The sequence below is a fragment of the Malaclemys terrapin genome, chromosome 18 (assembly GCF_027887155.1).
Source record: "Malaclemys terrapin pileata isolate rMalTer1 chromosome 18, rMalTer1.hap1, whole genome shotgun sequence".
Lineage (NCBI taxonomy): Eukaryota > Metazoa > Chordata > Testudines > Emydidae > Malaclemys > Malaclemys terrapin.
This window is the reverse complement of record NC_071522.1, coordinates 17,832,854-17,858,874: the sequence shown is the minus strand read 5'-3', so window position 1 is coordinate 17,858,874 and position 26,021 is coordinate 17,832,854. Positions and strand designations below refer to the sequence as shown.

General features: G+C 46.1%; 1 protein-coding gene across 1 annotated transcript; it reads right to left on the bottom strand.

Moving 5' to 3' along the window:
• Nucleotides 1-898: 898 nt before the first annotated feature.
• DHX33 (DEAH-box helicase 33) lies at nt 899-25,430 on the bottom strand. The gene is made up of 12 exons (XM_054008507.1): nt 25,194-25,430; nt 16,742-16,902; nt 14,920-15,147; nt 13,939-14,109; nt 12,495-12,680; nt 11,348-11,459; nt 10,450-10,609; nt 9,511-9,599; nt 8,713-8,840; nt 6,249-6,452; nt 5,330-5,416; nt 899-4,823 (listed from the first exon to the last, which is right to left on the bottom strand). Exons 1-12 carry the CDS (start codon nt 25,399-25,401, stop codon nt 4,515-4,517), a joined length of 2,043 nt encoding a protein of 680 aa, XP_053864482.1. The 5' UTR covers nt 25,402-25,430; the 3' UTR covers nt 899-4,514.
• Nucleotides 25,431-26,021: the final 591 nt, after the last annotated feature.

Genomic DNA, 26,021 nt, shown 5'->3' with positions numbered 1-26,021 from the left:
GACTCTTTAATGCGCCTCATTTTGGACACCCAAAATCACTACTCACTGTTGAAGGTCATGTCCGCAATGATTTAAGTCCAAATTAAGCAGACTCCCTCTCTCCCACCAAATACAGCTTTGAAAGCATATAATTGCTGAAGTGGCAACTACACTTCAGTGATCAAACGGCTAGCGTCTCCCCCTCATTGGTATGTCGTTAAAACATGCAGTCAAAAGGTAAAACAAAACCCCAAGCCTTTCCCCACCTATCTCCCCTGCAAAAGAAACCTGTCACTTGAACACCTCTCACAAACAGAAGTTGGTCCACTAAGTAAGATATATTACCTCACTCACTAGTGTGTGTAACTTCCATAATGAAGAAAACTAAGAAGGTAGATAAATTTGGAAACACTGATTACCATAATAAAGGCTTAACCCTTGTGTAGCAATTTTCATTCATAGATCTCAAAAAAATTATAAAAGGAAGGTAATTATAATTCTCATTTTACAGATGTGGATCCTAAGGTACAGAGGGGAGAAGTTACTTCCCCACATCAGTTGCAGAGCTGGCAATAGAAGCCAGCTCTTCTGCTAGAAGGACTGACCAGGGGACATGCACCCTGGCATAACACGCTGACCTTTTGTATGAGTTAGTGATGTTACTCTCTAGTGACCAGCTCTCAATCAATAAATAAAAGACACCAGGAAAACACATTCACAAAAGGACTTTAGGTCATGACAGCAAAGCTATGCTTAGAATAAAACATGTTACAAGAATCCAAAGTACAAAAAAGAAAATCACTATGTAAAATTAGAATTTGTACCCTAAACATTCCATGAGGTACTTTTAATAGCCACTTAGCTTCCTCACTTCAAAGCCTGAGCTATGTATAGAACACAAGACAACAGATTCTTGAACTTGGAGTTTAGCCATCTCTTTATTATGGGAAAGTCAAATGTACAAATTAGTTGCTTCTGATCTCCCCTCCCCACACCCAATCCCCAAACATATTGTTAATAGGCTGTCCAAACGAAGTGTGCTTTTATTCCACTTTCCCCTACAGATGCAGAGTTTCTGTATAAACACAGGAATAATTATATACAGTGTTTTAATAATTCCCTGCAGTTTGTATGCGTTATAACAACTGAAGTAGCAGCATACTGTTGAAATGCCATCCAGAATTGCAGCTGGTCATACATAGAAAGGAGGCAACTTTGCCCCCAGCCCCTCAGCATGTTTCTTACCAACAAGGATACAGTGAGAGGCACAACTAAGGGATACATTTATACATCTCCTCTAGACCCCTATAAAAATTCAGTGTCACCTTGTCATGAAATAGATTGATACACTTCACTATTCCTGGAAGCAGAAGGGAAGATACTCTAGGCGTACTGTGTAACTGGAGTGTACCTATTTACACTAATGCTGCTCTTAGGAATCAGTGATTTGCAGATATTTAAGAGTGTAATTCCGGTTTTAAAGAGAGGTATTTGTCATAGATTTCACTGGATGAGGACCAAGGTAGTCAGAATAATAGTAGCCTGTCGAGAAGGCCTATTGCAACATACTGTGTAATTGTGAAGCATTTAACCAGAAAAAAATATTAAAGATGGAAAGCATAACTTCTCCGTGCAGATCACACAGTGAAGTCAGCAGTTTATCTGTTCACAAGGATAATGAGTTTTCCAATATGATTCTATCCCTGAGCAGCACCATTAAAACATGTCTTTTTAAAAAGTAAAATCGATGTTTGAAAAATACAAGAGTGGACTAAACACCATTTTAGTCAAACTGGGATATCCCAGAGCAGCTCATGTTAACTAACCACATTATTTAATAAAAAAGTTTCCCATCTTCCCCTTTTAGAAATCTAATCAGCTTTAAGTCATCTCATCCTAAAACTGGCTGAAACTAGAAGTTGCCTCTCCCAGAGAAGTTATTTTAGAAGTACTCATAAGGATATAATTTAAAAACTTCTTACAATTTTTCTCCGTCCCCATTCAGACATAAGAACAGTCCATTCCACTCATTCAAGACATTACTGGGCAAGTAATATTTGGTCAATCAAGCAATTAGACTGGCTGAACCTGCCTTAGTCCCTGTATAAAACACAGGATTAAAAAATAAGATTGGTTCTTATTGCATTTTCCTTCAGAGAAGAATCTGACCACTAGATGCTGGATGAAACCCAAAATGCCGAAGACAGATGTAGCGTTCCTAGCCAACGTTGCCACGCTACAAATGTCTAATGAAGAACAAAAATAATCAAGAAAAGCAGAAAAATACTGGTGTAAAACTGTAATGGGGAAAATAAATATCTGATGATTAAAGAGCTTTTGAAGGAAGTCTGACTCCAAATTACATCTTCATTTTTTTTTTTTCCTGGAAAGTTTGCCACGAAACAACCTGATGAGCTATTGCAAAGGATAAGACTTACAGTGATCTGCTATCTCCAAGCAGTGAACTTGGAAGTTTTAACCTGGCCAAGAAGGAAGGATGAACAAAGGTGTGGGGGGACAGGCATGGTGGAGGGCCATTTCTTTGCTGCCAGAGTTCTGGGTTGAGTCTGAAACAAAGTCTTTGCTTCTACTTTGAAACCTTTGGTTGCCATGACAAAGAAAATCTCTTCAGGCAAAGACTGGCGCAAAAATTTCAGAGGGCAAAATACAGAAGTTAACAGTCCGAATTCCACCCCTCACACACATACTGAGGAATAATAATAATGTGTCTTAATAGCAAAACAGAGGAATGGACTGTACTCAGAAGACAGTTGGTTATAAAGTCAAGTGGCATTTGGAGAGAGGGGATGCATAATAGACCACTGCCAAACTCAACAGTCTGATTGGATTCCTAAGTAAGAAGCAGAGATTTCTTTAAAGATCTGTGCTTTGTGGGAATGCTAAAAAGCAAGTATGGAAGATATCGGTTTTTGCTAATTCGTTAGACCGTCTGCCATGTAAAGAGCCTGGGATCTTTATACTTAACTTCTTTCGCCATCTCAGTTGTAAACATCTGTTTTACCATCTGCACTTTTATGATTCTTCTATGGATTACATGGTTATAAATTGCGAGCAAAATATAACTAGCCATGCCTGCCCAAGCAAAACTTAGATCTCACAGACGATAGCTTGTTGCCAATTAACAGAAGCATCCAACTCACTGGGGAAACGTTACCCAACTTCTTTAACAATACAGACTACCTATAAGAGCTCTGCAGTGGCTGATCCTTTCCTTAGATTTAACTCTTTGGTGGTGGTGAGCCCCGCATTCCCTTATTGCTGCAGCATGTGTGCACGTTACGTATTAATATCAGATGACCACAACCACCAGGCAACGTACATCAACTTCTCTTGCTTGAGAGACAATGATTTTCAGCACTAGCTCTCGAAGCCAGAGCCACAGATCACTGCTGTGAACAACGGAGAGCTACAGATAAACATAGACTTAGGAGGACCAAGTGCCAATCCATTGCTTTCCCGAGTTTGGCTTTGCAATGGCCAACTGGCTTCAGATTCTGCATCCGTATGCAAGAAAAACTGTGTGTACAAGGTTCAGAGACAGGCCTCCTACCAGCCTAGAACTAACCTCTTCAGTGCTGACATCGACTTCTGTAGTGAAGTGCCAGCGTTCCACAGGAATATTGGCACTTTGGTGTGGCCATACAGGGGCAGCCCTGGAAGCGTTTTACTTGCATGGCACCCGGTTCACTACACAGCTACATGAAAACCAACTGGATGATGGAGACGAATTTTGTTTAAAAAGACACAGCTGGGCTGGTGATGCAACAATGAGAACTAACAAAGCATTTGAAAGACATGCCTGCAGTCTCTCTGCTAGCAGACGACATGGGTTAACTGATCATCCTCTCTTAATGGCACTTCACCTCTATCAGCCCCGAAAGGTTTGTCTAACAAACAGGCACAGGTGATGAAGAGCTGTCACTTCAGATAACTCTTTACTGGCTTTCAGATGGGTCAAACAAGGTGGTGAAAGTGACATCAGGCAGAAAGATGACTGATGAGGTAAAATACATTAGCACCTCCCTCCGAAAAATGTACATTTAAAAAAGGTATTTTTGTCCTGTTAATATAATTATACATAAAGATTTAAAACTTTTTGCCGATAAAACCTGCGAGGGATACAAGGGCAATTGTCAAAAAATACCAGGTCTGCTCAGAAGAGTCCCCTTGGGACTCTCATTTCTTCATACACAACCCCATTATACTTCTGTTTTAAAAACTGAAATCCAAGACCATCACCCCCCGCCCCCAAATATATACATATATATATTTACAAACGTACTATATACATGTATAATATTTCCCTCTTATCTATTAACGGTCATAAAATATGATTGTTCTAAGCCAGTGCAGTAACAGTGCATGAGGTATGGCTCTTGCAGAGAAGCCATTTCCTGTACAGTCCTACCGGATTGGCAAGGCAAAGCTCTATTGTTCCTGTACATTCGTTCCAAAAATCTGATCCCATGACCCTCGGAATGCCCCACAGTTAGCCTGGTGACACCAAGGGTGGGTCAGTTCTTGGCTGCTCTTAGCTTCCTGCGGAAGTAGTCGGGTGCAGCATCATACAGCCAATCTGCATCCACTACACACAGGTCCCTCATGTAGCACTTGTTGGTGTGAAGCAGCTCGTTGTACGTTACGCAGGCTGGCTTGCAGTGGAAGAGGACAGAGGAGGGATGGATTGCCACCAGCTGGTGGGAGTCTACGGTAGCATAGGTGCCATCCGGCTGCAACTCTGCAGTGTTCATGAAGAGGCTGTGAGCCAGGCAGCGGCGGATATTCCCCGTGTCCGATCGGGAGGACTCAATCGGTAACGATAGCTGGTTAGTAACGAGAGAGAAAGAGAGAGATGGCAATCCCTTGTGTTTGGTGCCCTGCAGCTCAGGATCAGACACCCTACTAACATTAAGTCTCATAAAACAAGCCTGGAAAAGTCTCACAATCACCACACGGTGGGAGTGAGACTGGAATCGGGGCTTCTAGCGCAACAACAAAGCCCACATCACCTATCACTTTCTGGCATCCCTTCCAATAACTGTGGGTGCACATGTTTGAAAAGCAAATATGGTACGACCAAAAGCTCAAAAGGAATGGGAATTCCGATTCAAGTTTGGACAGCTGCCATTATTATGAGTTTGCGGGACGCTTGCCCAGAGACGGGTCCAAGCTGCCCGTTAGAGGAGTTAGTTTCAGTCCAACCATATTCAAACCAGGAACTAAAGGCACAGTGTTTCCCTCTGCTAGGATCTGGTACAGGGAAGCCATTCGGGGGTAGAGGGGAGGTAAAACAATAACAAGACAGAAGAATTTTACAGCAACTAGTTACCTTTAGGCAAATGTCCCTGAGCTGAGCTCTGACGTCCGACACCAGCATCATGTTCCTGTTGTTCACAAAGTTCTCTCTGCACCATTCCTGCACCAGAGCAAGTGGAAGCCAGAACAATTCACTTCTTTATCAAGCATGTTAGGGACATTGTCTTTGGATCAGATGTAAACCAGAGTCCCTAAATCACATACCCATTCAACAGAGAGCTGCTACCCTGCTGGCCAGATTCGCAATATGGATAGTTATACTCAGTCTACCTAAATTCCCTCCTACAGTTCCAGTTAGACACAGTATTCCTCATCCACAGCCCCAAACTGTTTTGTGGGTTTGCCATGTGCCATGAAACAGCTTCTGCGCTTCCTCCCCAGAGATGGTGAAAGCGATTCCTTGAAGCATCAAGTTTGTAAATCACACTGGGGGCCCTGAGGAGGAAAAACACGCTAGGAAGCCCAGGATGCGACTCTACATATTTAGAAATCAGACTGGAGAGTTTGATTTGTGGATTAAATCCAAATCTCATCTACAAAACTTGCAGAAAGGCCCAATCTCTTTGTAAGGAGTTCTGAAATGATGAAGAGCATTGCCAGGCATTTTCTGGTGGTCAGCTGAAACACAATCCTACCCACCTGGAACAATACAAGGAGGAATGATGACCTTGAGGTTAAGGTGCTCACCTGGACCTCGAAAGATGGGTTCGGTTCCCAGGTCTGCTGCAGAGTTCCTGTGTGACCTTCATTAAATCACTTATTCAGCCTGTAAAATGAGGTTAGCCCTTTCCCATCTCACAGAAGCATAGTGAGGATAAATATATTGATTAGGAGGCACTCAGATGCAAAGCGAAGTGCAGGTACACGGAGAGAGGTCAGATCCCCAGCGGACTAGTTATTGTACCATCTCCAGAGGCTCCATCCCCACCTACCTTATTACCGCTGACATTTTTAAAGGCTCTGTAGACGTTGAGCAGGGTGAGGTGATCCCCCTCGCTGGAAATGAACTTCTTCCGGACAGACTGCACTTCATCCCGCCGGGATGGGGGGTTGTAGAGGATGCTGTCCACCGAGAGCAGGGACACGATGGTCAGGATCTCCTCTGTGCAGTGGAACTTGGGGGACATGAGGATAGTCTGCAAAGCACAGAGCAAGAGCTGCTTTCATGGGTTTCACCAGCTAGAAAGTTGGCAAATTTCGACAGTACAGTAATCTTGGTGGGTAATGTAAACTTTAAAAGATACCTTCTCTGTGTTAAACTAACTCCTGGCTCAATAGGATCAGATATAAAAGAGAGGGGAACTCTGGTTTATTCTTAAAATCATAGAAGACAGAGGGAAGAGACGTACTAGGGGACATAGCTTGTCCATCCTCATGCCAATGCAGTATCACGGAGGCACTGGTAATAATAACTATCATTAAGGATTATTCTTTTAAGTTGTCCTCATTTGAATGAGCTAAACTACTCACAAACCTTGAATTACACACTTTTGCTATTTAGGCACACAGATATACACATACACGCACACGATTGGGGAGAGCTGATCATTTTAAGGAAATTTCAACCTAACACCGCTCATTCATATGAAAATTGTAAGTAAGACAAAGTCAGCTCTTTTGGAAACTTTGGTTTCAACTCTAACTTGCCTCATTAAAATCAACTACTGTGCTAGAGGAAAGGAGGGGAGCAAATGTCCTACCTATCAACAAGAGGCACTAAAGGTGAATTCCAAACCAGTAAGCCTCACTTCAGTACCAGAGGAAATGGCTGAAGTAAATAGGATTATAAAGCACCCATTAGATGAGCAGGATATGACAGGACAAACCAGTACAGTTTCTGTAAAGGAAAACTGTGCCTCTCTAATCTACTAGGATTTTCAGCGCATGCGAGGCTACAGGTACTCAGGGCCAAGTTCTACATCTACTGCATAGCAGCAATGCTCACGGATATTAATAGGAGCTGCTGGTAAGCAGAAACTGCAGAATCAGTGCCCAATCAGGCACTCATTCTCTGCACGTTACTCCTGTGGGCATTCTGCACCAAAAAATTAAAATTCTGCAAAATTCTGAAAATTGTATTTGTCAAATAAATGTGGAGGCCCCAGCATGGCATTGGGAAGCAGAGGCCACTGGCTGCACAGAGGTGGGAGATCACTGTACAGCTCTCCCCAAGGACACAGACTCAGCAGTGAGGCTGCACTCGACTCTGACACAGCGCAAGGACTGGGCCCGCCCCAGAAACACTCCAGTGCCCTGCCCCTCTGCACCAGGTGTGGGCAGGCAGTCTCAGCAAAGCAGGATCCAAGTGTGGAGGGGCTTAGTGTGGGGGGTCCAGGGCTCTGTGTGGGACAATCTGGGTGTGGGTGGCTCAGTGGGGGATCCGAGTGTGTGGGGGGGGATCTTGATGCACAGGGACTTGTTGGGGGGTTCTGGGTGCAACAGTAATGGGACTCTGCAGGGCGGTCCAGGTGAAGGTGGTTGGGGCTTTGCAGGGGGGTCCAGATGCTGGGGGAGTGGGGCTCAGTGGGGTTGGGATCCAGATGCAGCTGGTTGGGGCTCGGTAGGGTGGGGGTCAGGGTATGGATGGCTTGTTGGGGTGATCCAGGTGCAGGGGGAGTGTGGCTCATCATGGGGGTTCTGCGTGGGGGGGCAGGAGGCTCAGCAGGAGGGTCTGGGTATGAGGGGGTCTGGATGCCCTGCGGTTGGGGGAAGGGGGGAGCAGCTCCCTGAACAGGAACCCCTCCCCCTGCAGCTGAGGAGCACTGGGTGTAAGAAGCGCAGGGAGTTTGCAGAGCTTCTTACAGCCAGGGGAGAAATATGAGGGTGGGTCTGACACGGCACTGGATGCCATGCATGGGAAGAGGAAGTCCCGTCCTCCCTAGCCCAGCCGGGACTAGCAGCTGAGCCCGGCACAGGGTAGGAGCCACCAGCCAGGTCTTCCTCAGTCCCTCCCCCTGCCCCACAGTGATTTACCTCTCCGCTGGCTGCCTTGGGCAGCTGAAGCATGCTGCTAGGGAGGGTTGCATGACTGTTCTTGTGGCTTCCCTTTGCTTCCCCGTCAAAAAGTCATTTTTCTGCGGGGAAGCAAAGAAATCTGTGGGGGACATAAAGTCTGCGCATGTGCAGTGGCGCAGAACTCCCCCAGGAGTAACATGTGTATTGTTAGGAATGTATCATGGTAACAGCACCTGTATGGAAGGTACCTTGTCATTCTACCTTATGTGGAAATCTTACATGGAATCAGAAGGTAAATGTGGGAAATTTTGTCAAGACAAATCTCTTAACTCATTATCAAATCAAAAGGAAGTCGTTTAAGGAGCTTGAGAAGAAGAGACTGATAACTATGGAAAAATAAATCCAGATAAAAATAAAGAGCTTATTGCCTATCATTTGTACTTTAGAAAATTTGGGTTCCAGAGGAAATGCTGCCATCTTCCTTCCCAGTGGGGTCAGAGTAACCTGATCCTCCTTCCGGTTCACAGCCCCCAGCAGATCCAGTTGCTCAATGGCTGCCTGAATGGCATCTATCAAGACAGAATGGTACAGCCGGTTGGCTTCATTGCTGGCAATATCAGCAGAGGTTAGGAGGACTCCCCCTGGCACCATGAGAGGCAGTGTCTCTGGATCAGAGTGAAAGACAACGACATGGCACGGCTGTGCCTATTATGATTAAACTTCTCAAGCCTCCAGGGCTGTCCACCAGACACGTTCCACTGACACAACACTCACAAATTATATTTTAAATAGAAGCAAAGGTCAGGTTGCCAGGCCAAGCCTTTGGCAGCAGCCCTGTCAGGACCCCTGCAGGTTGCTCTCCTTCTCTAGAAGCTTCCCACCAAGATTTCTTCAGATTCTTTGCACCTCCAGCCTACTTTTATCCCATGCTGCTCCTCACTCTGTTGAGCAGTTGTATTCCCCAGCTCCTGCCACCAGTGGGCCTGCTTTCACAACACTGACCACCATCAGTGAGCACTTAAGGGACTCCAGTCCACCCAGATGGCAGAAGATTTCGATGAGTTCACTTGTCAGCTAGACCCATCGGGAGAGGTGGCAACAGTCCAGGAAGTGTTACGCTCCTTATGATACAGGCTCCCCCCGCTCTCCATTATCAGTTCAGCGAAAACATTTATTTTCAGGTAAATTCTCAGTGACCTGTTACCCACTCCTTCCAACGCTGCCTTCACACCCACTTACCTGGGGATGGCTTGGACATAAAGTCAAAGGTGAGAACGTTGGGAATTCTCAGAGCCAGGAGCTGTAGCATCACACTGGCCAGGTTACACCTGCAAAGGGAAAGAAAAAAATAAGAACAACCTCAACCACCTGCCCGACTGGCACCTCTGAAATCCTGCACGCTGAGGAAGACCAGCCCAAGAGTGGCCTCCACACTCCCCTGGCTTCAGCACTCCTGCAGAGTGGCTACTTCTTCCAGCAGCACCTCCAGTCACACAGCAGAGGGGAGGAAAGAGCAGCAACAGTAGCAGAGGGAGCCTCGTTTTTGTCAGGAATGGGGGAGAAGCGTAATAAGGGAAAGGAGTAGAATACAAAGGGCGGAGCTCAAAGGGTAACAACCAAGGTGACACTGGAAGTTGGAATCTCCCCAGAACAGCTGATGGTATTTGGCACAGACCTTGTTGGATTCGGAGCCCCCTCCCTGAGGGCTGAGCAAGGATACAATGGGTAAACCAGTCACTTCAGCTATCCCTTGTAACCTCATCAGCCTGCTGCCAGTTATGTCACATGAGATGGGACAGTACAAGCTTAAAAGGGATGGGGAAAAAAGCTACAAGTCCGAACTGATGGAGGAGGAGCAATAAAATACCCTGTTCTTCTTGTTTCTGACACCTTTCTCCTGACAATGGGGCTGCTGGTGGAGATGGAGCCAAAACCTGAGCGCTGACAGCTCCAGGCGCCCCAATCACAAAACACACCCAAGCTGTGAAAACAGAATTAACCACAACAGGAAGCCAGCAGAGACACCGTTCTGTCTCCAGCTCTGAATGCCCTTCCTCAGCCCATACCCATTCACAGCGCTCACAGGCCTCCCTTCAGAGTTGCAGATTCTGGCTACGCGGCAGGTCTGGCTAAGGGAAGGCAAGGCTGTGTGTTCGGGGAAGTGGATTCTGTTCTCACCTCTGTATCTCAGGTATTGTCATTTTATCAAACTTCTCGAACTCATCCTCTGTGTAGAGCCGGTAACAGATTCCACTGTCCTCTCGTCCCGCTCGCCCTGTACGCTGCCATGCCTGGGCCTTTGACACCCGTTGCACAGCCAACACTTCCAGGCCACTCTCTGGGAAAGGAAAAAGAGTCCACATTAGTGAATATTCACATATGCGGGGCTTTGGAAATGCAGCTAGTGCAAATTCACACAGTGGCTGAGCACTGATCCTAGGGGAAGACAGAGCACCACCTACTGAAACAACATCATTTAAAGGTAGTCTCCCATCCAAACACTAACCAGGCCTATTCTTGCTTAGCATACAAGACCTGAAGACAGCTACATGGTGCTGCATCCACTTGGTGGCATTTCACAGCTCCAGGGGTATTTTTACACTGCACGTAGACACCCACGGCTGGCCCATACCAACTGACTCGGGCTAAGAGGCTATTTAGGGTGTACATGTTCTGGCTCAGGCTGCAGCCTGAACTCTGGGACCCTTCCACCTTGCTCAGACATCTACACTGCAATAAACAGCCCCGCAGCCTAGTCAGCTGGCAGGGGCCAGCCACAGGTTTTTAATTGTAGTGTAGACATACCCCAGGAGGCCTGGTAGAATTCCACACTTAGCTGACTCTCCCCACAAATGGACAGCCCTGTATACACCCTATCCCAGGATCAGATGAGCACTGGGGAAGAAAGCACATTCAGTTGACAGGATGAACACACATAAAAAACCCGCCTGAAATATGACGTGTTAAAGACTGGGGCAGAGGGGTGTTTTAAATCAGCTTCTATCAGGGTTTAGTGCCTCAACATACGTATCAAGAATTAAAAATTATTTCCATATCACTCATCTCAACTCCTCACCAGGGCTGAACTTCTTTGCTTTAACCATGCCTGTGTCCACAACGTATTTTATTCCCGCAATGGTGATGGAGGTTTCCGCAATGTTCGTTGAAAGGATCACTTTGCGATAGCCCTAGGAGGAAGAGCAAACAAAAGAATACCACCTAGCTCTTATCTAATACTTCGCAGCAATACAACTCAAAGAGCTTTACAAAGGAGGTCAGTATCATTATCCCCATTTGGCAGATGGGGAAACTGAGGCAGTGGTGACTTTGCCCAAGGTCACCCAGCAGGCCAGTGGCAGAGCCAGGAATAGAACTCAGGCTCTCCCAAGTGCCAGTCCAGGGTTGTATCCAGTAGGCCACACTTGCAGGAGTCCCAGCTCCCTCTTTCCCACCTCAGAGTCCCAAGATTCACACATCCTTATTGGTGTACTTTGACTTGGTTACACTTTAGAGTATTGTGTCAGCATGACCAGTGTGTATGGCTACATTAAAACTTCAGCTACTGGGCAGATTTCTAAAAGAAAGGAACTTTGCAATCAAAAACAATTAGTCAAATCAAATACAAGACCCCCAAAGGGCTGTTTGCAATGTAGCCTTTACATCTTTTTAGTTTTGCTTCTGATGAAAGGCATGAGATTAGGAACCCTTAAGATCTGAGTTCTAATTTATCCACTGACTAGGAACAACGCAGGCTGTAGCAATGTAAGTTCCTCTGTGCACATACACACAGCGCTGCCAAGTCTGCTACACCCTAGAGGTTAGTATTCTTGGAATTTCAGTACGACCTGGAAACTGCCCAGTGAGGCTGGCCATCTGGAATGGTGCTTTCTGTGACGAGGCTCTTCGTCCACAAGGATCCTTATAGAGCACGTTCCAAAGGCTCTGCATCTCATTACCAAGCCCTTGGGCCCTCATTCCACTACCTTTTCTGTATCCAGGGCAATTATTCCCATATTGGGGCTAATGTTGAGGAGAGACTCATAGGGGTGACACCCTACATATCGCACTGAAAACATGTACCCTCCTGTCTCCAGGCAGTAGTCAGCCAGGGTCATAAATGAGGATTGCTTTTAACCCACGAGAAGTACAGCCCTTCCTGTGCAGGGAAATGGACAGTGATGTGGATGCATCAGCTCCCCCAGGTGTCCCCCAGCCTGGCTTACCTTGGGTGCAGCCTGAAAGACTCGGAGCTGCTGTGTGTATGGCAGTGAAGCATAGAGGGGCATCACCACCATCTGGGGGCAGCCATCGGGAAGGTGCTTGGCGATGTCTCGGCAGGTTTTGGTCATCGCTTCGATCTCTTCCTGACCCGTTAGAAACACCAGGATGTCCTGAGAAGAAGGTGCTTCCTTGGGGGTTGGGGAATTAGAAACGAGTGTAAGCTAGTGGGGGGAAGAAGACTCACGCAGAAATAAAACAGCAGTTATCAGTGGCAGCAAATCTTCTGAGCTCTCCTACCACCAGCAGAATAGATGGAGCAGCTGGGGAGCAAAGCTGAATGGGAGCATACGGAGTGAGGTGCTGCTCCCACTGGATTCACTGAGACAGAAGGGGGCTCAGCACTTTGTAGGACCACCAAGATGGAGAAAAAAAAAAACCTAGAGAAACGGATGGTTCTGCTTTGTTCAACAACTTTCCAGTGCACCCGAACGAACAAGCTAGTCTGCCTTCCACTGGCAGTACAGCTGGCCAGTAATCACATGAAAACCTGAAGAAGAATAGTTAGGAAAGCTAGGCTGCATACTTTGCTTAGCAGTCTCCTTTCACCTCCAGACTAGCGTTCAATTCCTACAACCACAGCAACAATAAGTATTTTAACAGCGGCAGATGCAGGATATTAATGGTTTATTTAACAGCTTTCCGCCAGTCACACCCCTTAAAAGCCACTGTATGCATACAGCTCCGAAAGCACCGTGTCACTGTATGCTCCAATGCAGAGGAGACGCGCTGGATATATTTCCAAAGACGAGAACCGCAGGCACCTCTTTCAAAAACTCAAGACTAACCATCTGGCAGTTTCTCACTGAAACACTTAGTGCTAGTCATAAAATATTGATGAGCTTTTAATTCATTAGATTTCCATTTTCTCTCTAGTTTCCCTTAACAACTACATCAGGGAGGCGATCTTAATGATAATCGAAGATTGGCATTTTTTCATTTTGGTGCTCTTTGTGGATTCCACAATTCTGTAAGTAATGGGGTGCAAATAAATTATTACCTGGGGTGCAATATTTTCCAATATTTCCTCATCTAACTCAGTCACACCATCAGCATCATCTACCCGAGAAGTAGATTTTAAAAGAATATAGGGCCAGCTGGCCCACACTGAAGTATGAAAGCTAAAGATGAGAATACAACAGCATATAGAACAATCTCCGAGTTCTACTAACGATACAAGCTGCAATTTCAGGCCATGGGATATTTGAGATCATGAATCTAGCCAAAGTCTCACATTAATATAGCTCATTCAGACTTCAGGGGTGACACGAAAAGAATCCTCAATGCTTGTATCTACCACTTGGATCTGAACAGGCAGAATGATAACAGATGAAATATCCAACTGCAGCATCACAGGAGCAATGCTTGCTCCCAAAACACCCATGGTACCTGATGGATTTGGAAGACCGACACCAGTGCTGCTTGGAGGTAATCACTCTGAGGCTGTTTGGTGTAAAAGATCTGGATTGGATGTTGCCGACCTTCTAGATAGAGAACTGGGGCTCCGTTGAAGTACTGAGAGAACTGGTCTACGTCCATAGTAGCTGACATGATCACCACCTACAAAATGGGAGCAAGGCAGGTGCTATCAATGGGACTCAAGCGTGAGACATTTGCCAACAGGCCTACAAAACCCAGCCTCCTTAGACTGCTAGGATGAACACCCAAACCAGCAAAAGGTAAGAAAGGCATTTAGTGCAGAAGAGAGCTACATTTTTTTCTTCCGGGCCCTCAAGTCTACAGCCATCCACTCCCACTGTGTGACACCCCAGCATGTGTTATACACATATCACCCCATACGCTACAGAAGGAGTGGAGAAGCGAGCTTAAAAGTTCCAGACATTTACTAAAAACAGCTACGCCTGGTTAGAACATTCAGACTTAAGAGATGGCTTTCAAGAAAGGGAATGTGTTCAAGCTAGAAAAGTCAAACATGACGAGGACCCCGCCCTTAGGGTGGTTCTTCATAACACAGTTAGTTTGTGTGTTACACCAAATTTAACTCCTGTCCACACACAAAAACAATCTGTAGCTCGCATTAAGTGGTGCTTTAAATTAGCTGGTGGGGATGGGTTGAAGCTCGAGTGCTGTTGAAGCTGCAGCTAGTAATGCAGCGTGGATGCAAAAGCTGGAATTAGAACACATCAGCAGCGAATCCAATCACTCTGCTGCTAACCAAACCACTCTGCGTCACTCCAGTGTTCTTCTGAAGTGACTGGAACTAGGCTCTCTCTAGTGCACTAACTGGAGTGTATCTAACTCAAGCTAACCATTGCAGTGCAGACCTGCCCTTACAGGTGTGGAAGAACCCCCACTCTCCATCAGCATATTGCATTCTGCTTGGGGGCCAGGTGGAGAATTTGCACTCACTTTGAGTGGGAATTTGCCCAAATCCTTCCGTTTCTTGAGCGCCGCTTTCACCACCCCAAAGAGCACGTCTGTGTGTATTGTCCTCTCGTGAGCTTCGTCTAGAATGATGACACTGTATTTGCGCAGCAGGGGATCGCCAATGGCTTCGCGGAGAAGCATCCCATCCGTTAGGAACTTGATTCGCGTCTCTTCGGAGGTGAAATCTTCAAAGCGCACCGTGTAGCCGACCTAAGGAAACAGTCATGCAGGACAAGGCACAGACACCAAATCATGTACATTTATAGCCGCTGTGATTCACACTAAAGGATCCCAAAGCATCCAGACTATCCTTACAGCCATCCCGTCACCCATATCCAGTTAGAACCGCCAGTGCAATTTAAGGAGGCTGCATGTATTTTCATTTCCCCAAGATTCTAACCTACCCCAAAGAGAGCTGTCAAAATCTTAGCATAATCACTATTTTCTGGCACTGACAGAGGAAGTTCACCCCTAAGAAAACCTGAAGAATTCACTGTAAAATATAATAAACACAGAAGACATAACCCCCTTCCCCAGAAGCCAGTGAACTGGATCACAATTTGTTAGCATTCATACATACAAGACATTAAAGTAGAGTGAAGGTCATACACTGCCCACCGTTTACATGCACAACTCCCATCAACATCAACTCCAGTTTCACCATGGATTAAGTGCTGGATGTGGCCATTTGTACATATCACAGGTATAATGAGCCTAACCCAAACTAAAACCAGTTCCATGGGACACAGCAGGTGCAGAGGCTCTGACAGATGCCAAGCAGAATGATTTTTCTGTCCCGGAACACCTCATCCAATGGGCTACGTGTGGATTATTATAAACGGCTACTCTCAAATTAACAGTGAATTAGCAGTTTGGAGCCCTCATACCCAAAGGCAGGAGGGCATATTGTAGAGGTAACTCGTCCTAGGAAGGGTAAAGGCCGCCAGGTTTGTGCAGGGCTTCTCTGTCACCAGTGCAAAAAGCAAAGGGTCACATGCTCCCTAGAAAGATGGGTCGTAACTGGAAAAAGGCAGCACGAGGAGCAGCAACAAAAGCCAAGCTGTGCTTTAAAACAAAGTTGTGGAGAGGGTAGGAGGAGAGAGGAATCATCCATTTAGGTGCAGACTATGATCACTTCATTGTGAACTTGAAACACACCGCTTAATTTTTAAAATACCGAACAAGGGGATACACTCCAACCCTAAGTGCATCCTATGAGAGAAACCAAAATGATTTGATCAGTGCTAAAAAGCCACCCAAAACCCCAACATTTGGCCCTCAGAATACTGAAAAGGCCGTGAGTACACTTCTGTTCATGTTTAAACATTCAGTAAACACAGACACCACCACCACCACCCTTGCTGGAAGCCGCTGTCTATTCCTTAAACACTTTTATATATATTTTTTTCCCCATTCTCCCTAAACCACACATAGCAACTGCAGCAAGTTCCCAAGAGTCACAGCTCTGCTTGCCACCCAAGAATGCCCTAGCTTGTTGCAATCATCAATAATCAGTGCTGGAACAGGGGGATAGGACAAGCTGATTTTTTACTCATTAGCCAGCATTTTTTTTAAATAAAAGCAACATAGCTGGACCCATGTGGCGAGAGAAAAGCCAAGCGGGGCTCAGCCACTGGGCTGGATGGAAGAGACAGTGTTTTTATTCTTGTATACTATTAAATGTAGACAGCACTTTATCCCGTGTGGTTCTAGGATCCATACAACTGCTCTGACCACCTGCTGTCCTCACCTACCCAACACCACTGTGCATCTCAACTGCTTTATTTGAGGTCACCTCACATACCAGTTTTCCCAGCTCTGTTTTCTTCTCATCCGAGACTCTAGTAGCTAAGGATATAGCAGCTACTCTACGAGGCTGGGTCACCGCAATGATGCCTTGGCGGCCGATTCCTGCTTCATAGAGGTACTGTGGGATCTGAGTCGTCTTCCCTGAGCCTGTTTCCCCTATACAGCAACAAATGAACAAACAGCTGTTATTTCTGTAGCATCTCTAATGAGAGGCTCTCAAGCCATTTTGCAAACATTTGTTAATTAAGTCTCATCCCTCCGAGAGACAGGTGTTGTTCCCATTTTGCCAATGGGAAAGCTGAGGAAGAAAGAATTAGGGTGACTTAGCCTATGGGAACAGAACCCAAGTACCCCAGCTCTAACCATTAGATACACCACTTCACTTGATAACGCTCATCTCATTCCCCATGGTTGGTCCCTGGTACAGAATTTGAAAGGCAAACTGCAAGTAAATAGAAGCCGAGTTCTGTATGCTACAGAAGCGCTCCCAAGAACATTCAGCACAGCACAACGCCTACAATTCTTCCTTTTTAGGTTCCCCCAGCATCACAGCAACCTACCGTACTCAGACCCCTGGATGGATCGCACCTGCCTAGGAAACCCCTGCTGGAGCATGGAGCTGGCTCGTGAGGCTCAGATAAGTGGTTTATTTTCAGTATATATGGCACTAGTGTGGGGCCTGGGTTTCAAAGCTTTTGAAGTTATGCTCCCATAAAATCCTGGGAGCAAGAGACAGATGAGACCCATTCAGTCATCCAGTCTGCCTCCCTGCCACTGCAGGACTGGCTCCTACACTAGGCTTCTTAGTGTTTTGTGCAGTTTAGTCTTAAAAGTTCCAGGCAACAGAGCTTCCACAATTTGCCCTGGGTGACTATTCGCACCTGGAACTGTCAGTTTTCTCTGATATTCAGCCTAGGAATTGCCTGTCTTAATTTTATCCCCCTATTTCTAGGTATATAATTAATGGAGATATCCCATCTCCTAGAACTGGAAGGGACCTTGAAAGGTCATCGAGTCCAGCCCCCTGCCTTCACTAGCAGGACCAAGTACTGATTTTGCCCCAGATCCCCAAGTGGCCCCCTCAAGGATTGAACTCACAACCCTGGGTTTAGCAGGCCAATGCTCAAACCACTGAGCTATCCCTCCCCCCCAATGTCCACCTACCACACCAAATGATTCCTCTCCATTGGCTTATGCCCCCACTTAATCATTGCTGGGCAAGTACTTCTGACGTAGATGGATTTTTGTGTTTGTCTTGCAATTCATCTTTAGCAAACAAGAACACTGGGCTGAGAAACAGACACACAGACAGGAGCTGTTCTTTCAGCACCACAGAGGGCTACCCAAAAAACGCCATCCCGTTATCCCACCCATGCTCCCAATTCTGCCACTACACAGTCAGCTGTAATGAAAGTGGCAACCATCGCTTACTACATAGGGCACTATCAGTCTTATGGACCAGTAACATAGGACAGTGATAAAAATAGGGCTTTGTACTAGCACTGAGTTACTGGATCTGCTTGGACCTATTACAGCACTGACGACAAAATCCTTTCATTGCTTGGGACAGATACAAGTTGGAACCAGGCACAACTCTTCAGAGAACATGAATTTGGAACTATTTCAAGTCTCAAGAGCAACAAAGAGCAGGAAACTGACATTAATACCAATTTCATTCCCCTTCAATTTTACTGGTTCTTATGAGTCTGTTTTTAGTACCTTTAGTGGGAGAAAAATACTTTTAAATTCAAACAAAGAATAATAAGGCAATTTGTAGCGCTTCAGCTTTCTCGTGGCCAACAATAGGGATTCCTCCTCACAAAGGTCTCTGAACATGTTAGAGGTGCATGGAAAGGAGGTCGAGGGCTGTATTCTTCTTGACTCTTGTAAAACACTGACAGTAGAGAACAAGACACCTTTCACTAGAACCAAGTAGCTTCCAATATACCAGATCCTGAGCCAAATATATCCCTTCTTTAGGTAGTGGAACAAACTGGAAGTCACACCCCCAGCTCTGCAACCTCCTCGCCTATTAGGTCTTGTCCGCTGTTGAGTCTGGTATGGTTGCGACCAGTACACAGTGCTAGCTTGTGCTGTACCCCTATTTTGACCCCTTTTACAAGACTATGATAAATTTCATATAAAAGTATGCCTTGTCAGGTATCATTTGAAAACTCATAATTTACTGATCATTATTATCCTGATAATAATGTGTGTGGCAACACTGTATGTAAAGATACAAGATTCTAATGTATGATGTTACTGGGGCTTTGTCTACACTGCCAAGTGTAGTTCACAGGTCCTCCACCCCGAAAGACAAAAGTTTTGCAGCAGCAAGTGGCAGTGTAAACGGCTCGTTGTCAGCAGGAGCGCTCTCCTGTCCACAACGTAAACGCCGCTCGTAGGGGGTGGAAGTATTTTGTCAGCAAAAGTGCCGACAAACAGCGTTTACACTGCCCGACTTTTAGCGACACGGCTGTATCGCTAAAAGCTGTGTAGTGTAGATAAAGCCTAAGAGAGATTCAACACCTGGAGAGCAGTCCACAAATGAGTTCTCCAGAGACAAAGGACTAGCCAACACCTCAGCCAGGTGTCAACAAGTTCAGATAGGCCATCACCTGGTTAAGTGGTCATTCTTTGGCATGAAAGAGGACGTGGGGAAAAAAATCTACATCTTGACACAAACATCTTAGGGTTTCTTTCCATCCACACAGACTTTCTGTCTCCTGAATCTTAGCTGGAGATGACTCACAAAGCAGAGAAGAAACGACAAGAAAGTAGACTAGATGTCCCATGTTCTCTCTTCCTTTCTCTCTATCTATCCACATCACCTCAAGAACAAAGAAAGAAACACTGGACTTGGGAAGAGATCCTGATTGAAAGGAATTCAGCCAATAAGACCGTGGTGAGAGAGACCTTTGTTTTGAATTCACTTAACTTATTAAGTTAGGCATGAGTTGTGTTTTACTTTTACTTTTTTTTTTCTTGTAACCAATTCTGACATTTAGCTTTCTGTAGTTAATAAACGTGTTTTACTGTTTTATCTAAACTAGTGTGTTTGGATGGAAGTGTTTGGGAAACTCCATTTGAGATAACAGAATCTGTGCATATCATTGTCTTTATTAATAAAATGACAGACTATGTATGAGCTTGTATCATCTGGTGAGACAGGAGAGTAGATTGTGTCTATGCGGTGTACATTTTTGTGATGATTTTGCAAGGACATCTATCTAAGATGACAGAACCACCAAAACAGATTTTTAAAAACAAAACACATTTTCAAATATTTACTCTCTGCCCCTGACATAAGTAGGACATTCTGATTATTATTTGTATTGCAGTAGCATCTAGGAACCCCAGTCTTTGTCCAGGACCCTGCTGTGCTAGGCACTGTACAAACACACACTGAACAGAGATGGTCCTTGCCCCAAAGAGCTTCCAGTTAACTAACGACTTCCACCTCCTGCCCCTTTCCCAAGATACTCACGGAGGAGGATGGTGTCACTTCAATCAAGTCACCATTAGATCTTTTTTGTTCAGCCATGCTACTGCCAGCAGTATTACGATCTTAATGAAGGCTGGTTGACATGAAAAGCCTACATCCACTATGTAATTAGTAAAAAGAAGAACAGGAGTACTTGTGGCACCTTAGAGACTAACAAATTTATTAGAGCATAAGCTTTCGTGGACTACAGCCCACTTCTTCGGATGCATATAGAATGGAACATATAATGAGGAGATATATATACACACATACAGAGAGCATAAACAGGTGGGAGTTGTCTTACCAACTTTTGCGGATACAGACTAACACGGCTGTTACTCTGAAATATGTAATTAGTGGTCATAAAGAATACGATGCCGCGCTGTCAGAGAAAACTCCTATAAAACATAATTCTTCATGAAGAGCAGTGACTAGGAATGCACATATTGAGGGGCTCGCATCATGTGTATTTTTCACTAAAACCACATTTCCGCAGAGGTACGTCTTCTATTTTCTTTTTCATAGTTACACTTTGACACATGCAACAGGGCTCAGAAGTCAGCAGGGTGAGGGCAATGTGGGAGCAGAGGAAAGGAAGAAGGAATCAGAAGAATGGTAAGAAGATCAGAAGTAAGAATATTGTGTGATACAATTGTGATTCCTAGACAGATGGGAAGCAGAAAACCAAATGTAAGCCACCCAAGCTGCAGACTGGGGCAGAGGGAGGAACTATTTACTGCACTCTTCAGCTGCAGAACCTTCAAGTGGCATATTGTAGGACATATTTAGCACGTGATAATGCAAACCAAACAACTATAAAAGGGAAATGAGAAAAGTACTATGCATTCCTTGACTAGAAAATTATTGTGGTCAACATTTTTTTGAAGTGTTCGCTGATTGCATGTGTGAAATTTGAGGCACTTCATGCCTAATTTTAACAAATGCTGAGCCCCTACATTTCCAGCTGGAGTCAATGGGATGTGCAACTCTTCAGCTCCTAAAAGTCACACACAAGGTATCTCAAGCTGGGCTCATAAAAACAGAGGAATCATTAGTGAACACTTCTGAAAATTCAACTAAGAAGGGGTTTTTACCTAGGGAACAGAGGGTTTTTCCGGTTTTGGATTTTTTTTGGCCAGGGGAGAGAAGGAAGGAACTATGGGATCATAGAAATGCAGGTCTGAAAGGAACCTCATGAGGCCACCTGGGTCAGTTCTCTGCACTGAGGTAGGATTAAGTATTATCTACCATCCTGACAGTCGTTTGTTTAACCCGTTCTTAAAAACCTCCAATGACGGATTCCACAACTTCCCTAGGTAATTTGTTCCAGTGTTTAACTACCTTTACAGTTACGAAGTTTTTCCTAATGTCTAATTAAAGATCTACCTGGATGCAATTTAAACCCAATCACTTCTTGTCCAGTCCTCAGTGGTTAAGGAGAACAATGAATTACCCTTTTCTATATAACAACCCTTTACATACTTAAAGGCTTATCAGGTCCCCTCTCAGTCTTCTCTTCCCCAGACTAAACAAACCCAATTTTTTCAATCTTTCCTCATAAGTCATGTTTTCTAGACCTTTAATCATTTTTGTTGCTCCCCTCTGGACTTTCTCCAGTTTGTCCATATCTTTCCCTAAGTATGGTGCCCAGAACTGGTCACACTATTCCAGTTGAGGCCTTATCAGTGCAGAGTAGAGAAGAACTGCTTCTTATCAACATTCCTGCTAATACATCCCAGAATTAAGTTTGCTTTTTTTTTTTTTTTTTTTGGCAACAGTATTACATTGTTGATTCATATTTAGTTTGTGATCCACTATTGCTCCCACATCCTTTTTCTGCGGTATTCCTTTCCAGGCAGTCATTTCCCATTATGTATTTGTGCAGTTGATTATTCCTAAGTGTAGTACTTTGCATTTCTCTTTATTGAAATTTCATCCTATTTATTTTAGACTATTTCTCCAGTTTGTCGACATCATTTTGAATTCTAATCCTGTGGTCCAAAGCACTTGCAACCCCTTCCAGCTTGGTATTGCCCGCAAACTTTGTAAGTGTCACCTCTATGCCACTATCCAAATCATTTATGAAGATACTGAATAGAACCAGACCTAGGACAGATCCCTGTCCACCCAATATGCCCTTCCAGCTTGACTGTGAACCATTAGGGGTGGCCAGCCTGAGGAGGAGCCAGAATTTACCAATGTACATTGCCAAAGACCCACAGTAATACGTCAGCAGCCCCCAATCAACTTCCCCCCCACCACCACCACGCTCCCACCACCTCCCACCCACCAGCAGCCCCGCGCATCAGCGCCTCCCGCTCTCTCCCCGCACCTCCCGATCAGCTGTTTCATGGCATGCAGGAGGCTCCGGGAGGGAGGGGGAGGAGCGAGGGCACGGCAGGCTCAGGAGAGGGGGCAGGAAGGGGTGGAGTGGGGGCAGGGCCTGTGGCAGAGCCAGGGAGTGAGCAGTGAGCACCCCCCCGCACATTGGAAAGTTGGCGCCTGTAGCTCCAGCCCCAGAGTCAGTGCCTATACAAGGAGCTGCATATTAACTTCTGAAGAGCAGAGCCACAGATTGGCCACCCCGCATTATAATAATTACTCTCTGAGTAGTAGGAAAGGGATTAAGGGAGGGATAGAAAGCAGCAATAAACTTCCTGGCTTCCCCATACAATTACGTCACTGCAAGTCTTAACTGAGAACCTTGCAACTCAAAGTCAGACACCATATAGTATGAACAAACAATTTGTATCTAACTACTGAAAAAAGCTAATGCGGTCTTGGGATGCATCAGGCAAGGTATTTCCAGTAGAGATAAGGAAGTGTTAGTACCGTTATACAAGGCACTGGTGAGACCTCATCTGGAATAGTGTGCGCAGTTGGTCTCCCATGTTTAAGAAGGATGAATTCAAACTGGAACAGGTTCAGAGAAGGGCTACTAGGATGATCCAAGGAATGGAAAATCTGTCATATGAAAGGAGACTCAAAGAGCTTGGCTTGTTTAGCCTAACCAAAAGAAGGCTGAGGGGGGATATGATTGCTCTCTATAAATATATCAGAGGAATAAATACCGTGGAGGGAGAGGAATTATTTAAGCTCACTACCAATGTGGACACAAGAACAAATGGAAACTGGCCACCAGGAAGTTTAGACTTGAAATTAGAAGAAGGTTTCTAACCATCAAAGGAGTGAAGTTCTGGAACAGATTTCCAAGGGGAGCAGTGGAGGCAAAAGACATATCTGGCTTAAAGACTAAGCTTGATAAGTTTATGGAGAGGATGGTATGATGGAATAGCCTAATTTTGGCAATTAATTGGTCTTTGACTATTAGCGGTAAATATGTCCAATGGTCTGTGATGGGATGTTAGCTGGGGTGGGATCTGAGTTACTACAAATAATTTTTTCCTGGGTGTCTGGCTGGTGAGTCTCGCCCACATGCTCAGGGTTTAGCTGATAGCCATATTTGGGGTCGGGAAGGAATTTTCCTCCAGGGCAGATTGGCAGAGGCCCTGGAAGTTTTTCGCCTTCCTCTGCAGCGTGTGGCACGGGTCATTTGCTGGAGGATTCTCTGCACCTTGAAGTCTTTAAACCACAATTTGAGGACTTCAATAGCTCAGACATAGGTTAGAGGTTGATACAGGAGTGAGTGGGTGAGATTCTGTGGCCTGCGTTATGCAGGAGGTCAGACTAGATGATCAAAATGGTCCCTTCTGACCTCAAAGTCTATGACTCTATACTAGGGCACATTGTACCTAATTACTAACAGCACTTTAGATTATTAACACTCAAACAGTTTGAGAAAAAGCTTTTCACTGTATGTCATACATTCATGTGGTTCTCCATTTGAAAATAAGACTGTAAACTCTCTGGGACAAGGTCTGTCTTTTACTCTGTACAGTACAATGGGGCTTCATACCTACTGGAGACATTAGCAGAGGTATACCTATACCTATCTCATAGAACTGGAAGGGACCTTGAAGGTCATCAAGTCCAGTCCCCTGCCTTTACTAGCCGGACCAAGTACTGTCCCTGATGGTTTTTGTTTGTTTTTTCCCCGGATCCCTAAATGGTCCCCTCAAGGATTGAACTCACAACCCTGGGTTTAGCAAGCCAATGCTCAAACCACTGAGCTATGCCTCTGGGCATTCCCGTGACACAATCAGCTTCACTTCCCAGCACAGTGGATTATGAACACTGTAGGAAAATGTTTCTTTGGACAGAGCAGTTTCTTTTGGAATTGAAGAAAGAATCCACATAGACTTTGCAAATACTTAATTATATCTATCTAAAGTACTTATATGACCCCCATCACCACCGTATCTGAGCACCTCACAATCTCCAGTGTATTTATCCTTGAAGCATTCCCATGAGCCTGGACAGTGCTATTTACTCCATCTTTACAGAGGGGGAAACCGAGGCACGGAGCATAAGTGATTAGCCCAAGGTCACATAGGAAGTCTGGGAAATTGAACCCAGAACTCTCAAGTCCTCGGCTAGTGCCCTCACTACTGTCCTGCTCTGCTATACCAAGCTAAACGATGGGCCAAGCCCGAGTCGCCCACATCCCTTTTCGCTAACCCAATGTCTCAGCAATAGCTGGGGGACCAGACTCCCGGGCAGAGGAGGAATAAGTTACTTCTCTGTCCTGGCAGGAAGAGGACTGGCTGCCCCGTCTGGGTGGGGTGGGGTGGGGGAATAGGGCTATTCCATGGGGCTCCTTAGCCCACGAGAGCCCCTGGCAGGCGAGGGGGGCACGAAGGGGAATGGGATGCTGAGCGCGCCCTGGGAGACAGCGGGGGGGTAGGGAAAGCCCAGCTGAGGAGGAAGAGGCAGAGCCCCCTGGCCGAGTGGGGCTGCGGGGGGCTCCACGGTGGAGCGGAGACGGGGGCACTCCCGGGCCGAGGGGGGGTGTGTCTCTCCCAGCCCTGCCCCGCCGGGAAGGTCGCTCCCGGCCCGCGCTCACCGATGAGGATGGCGCTGTCCAGGCTCCGGAGCTGGCTGAGCAGCGGCCCCCGCGCCTGGAAGATGGGGAGGCTCCTGCGCTGCGTCTCCCCGGCGCTGGGAGCCAGCGGCTGGCGCTTGGCTCCGGGCGGCGCCAGCAGCATGGCTCTGCGGGGAGCGGGCGCCAGCTTCAGTCTCTTGGCCGGGGGCAGCTCGCCGTCCTGAGGCATCGCCCCCGGGCGGGCCGCGGCCGGGCCGGGATCAGCTCCCGCCCCTCGCCCACGTGTTCCCGCGGCCGGCCGCGCACGGGGATTACCGCCCGGCTCCGCGACACCCCGCCTGGGACTACAACTCCCAGCCTGCCCCGCTCCCGCGGCCTGCGTCCCACTAGCCCAGAGCGGGGCAGGCTGGGAGCTGTAGTCCCCACAGCCGCACGTGGAGCTGGTCTGCGGCCCACCTTAGCATGCTACAGGGTGGGCCGGGCCTGCGGACCTTACCCTGGCCACGCTGGGTAGGGGCCGTCCATAAGGTATTAGGGGTGGATCCTTAATTATGGTGGTTATGTCACTATTAGAGGGGTGGGTGTCTTGAAAAAATCCTCCCAAAATGTTATGTAATTTATGGACAACTCCTTACTCTACCCCCTTTTCCCCCCAGGCTACCAGCTACTTGTTAATAAAAGAGTGAGAACACATGTATAAAGTGCACAGACACAAGTAAAGAGGCACCTATGTGCACCCCACCTTTGCTATCTCAACTTTATACTGATAAAACCCTATGTGTCGGGATGATTTTAAGGCTTCTAACATATCCCATAGTAAGGCATCCACTTACCCGGCCTATTGCCATA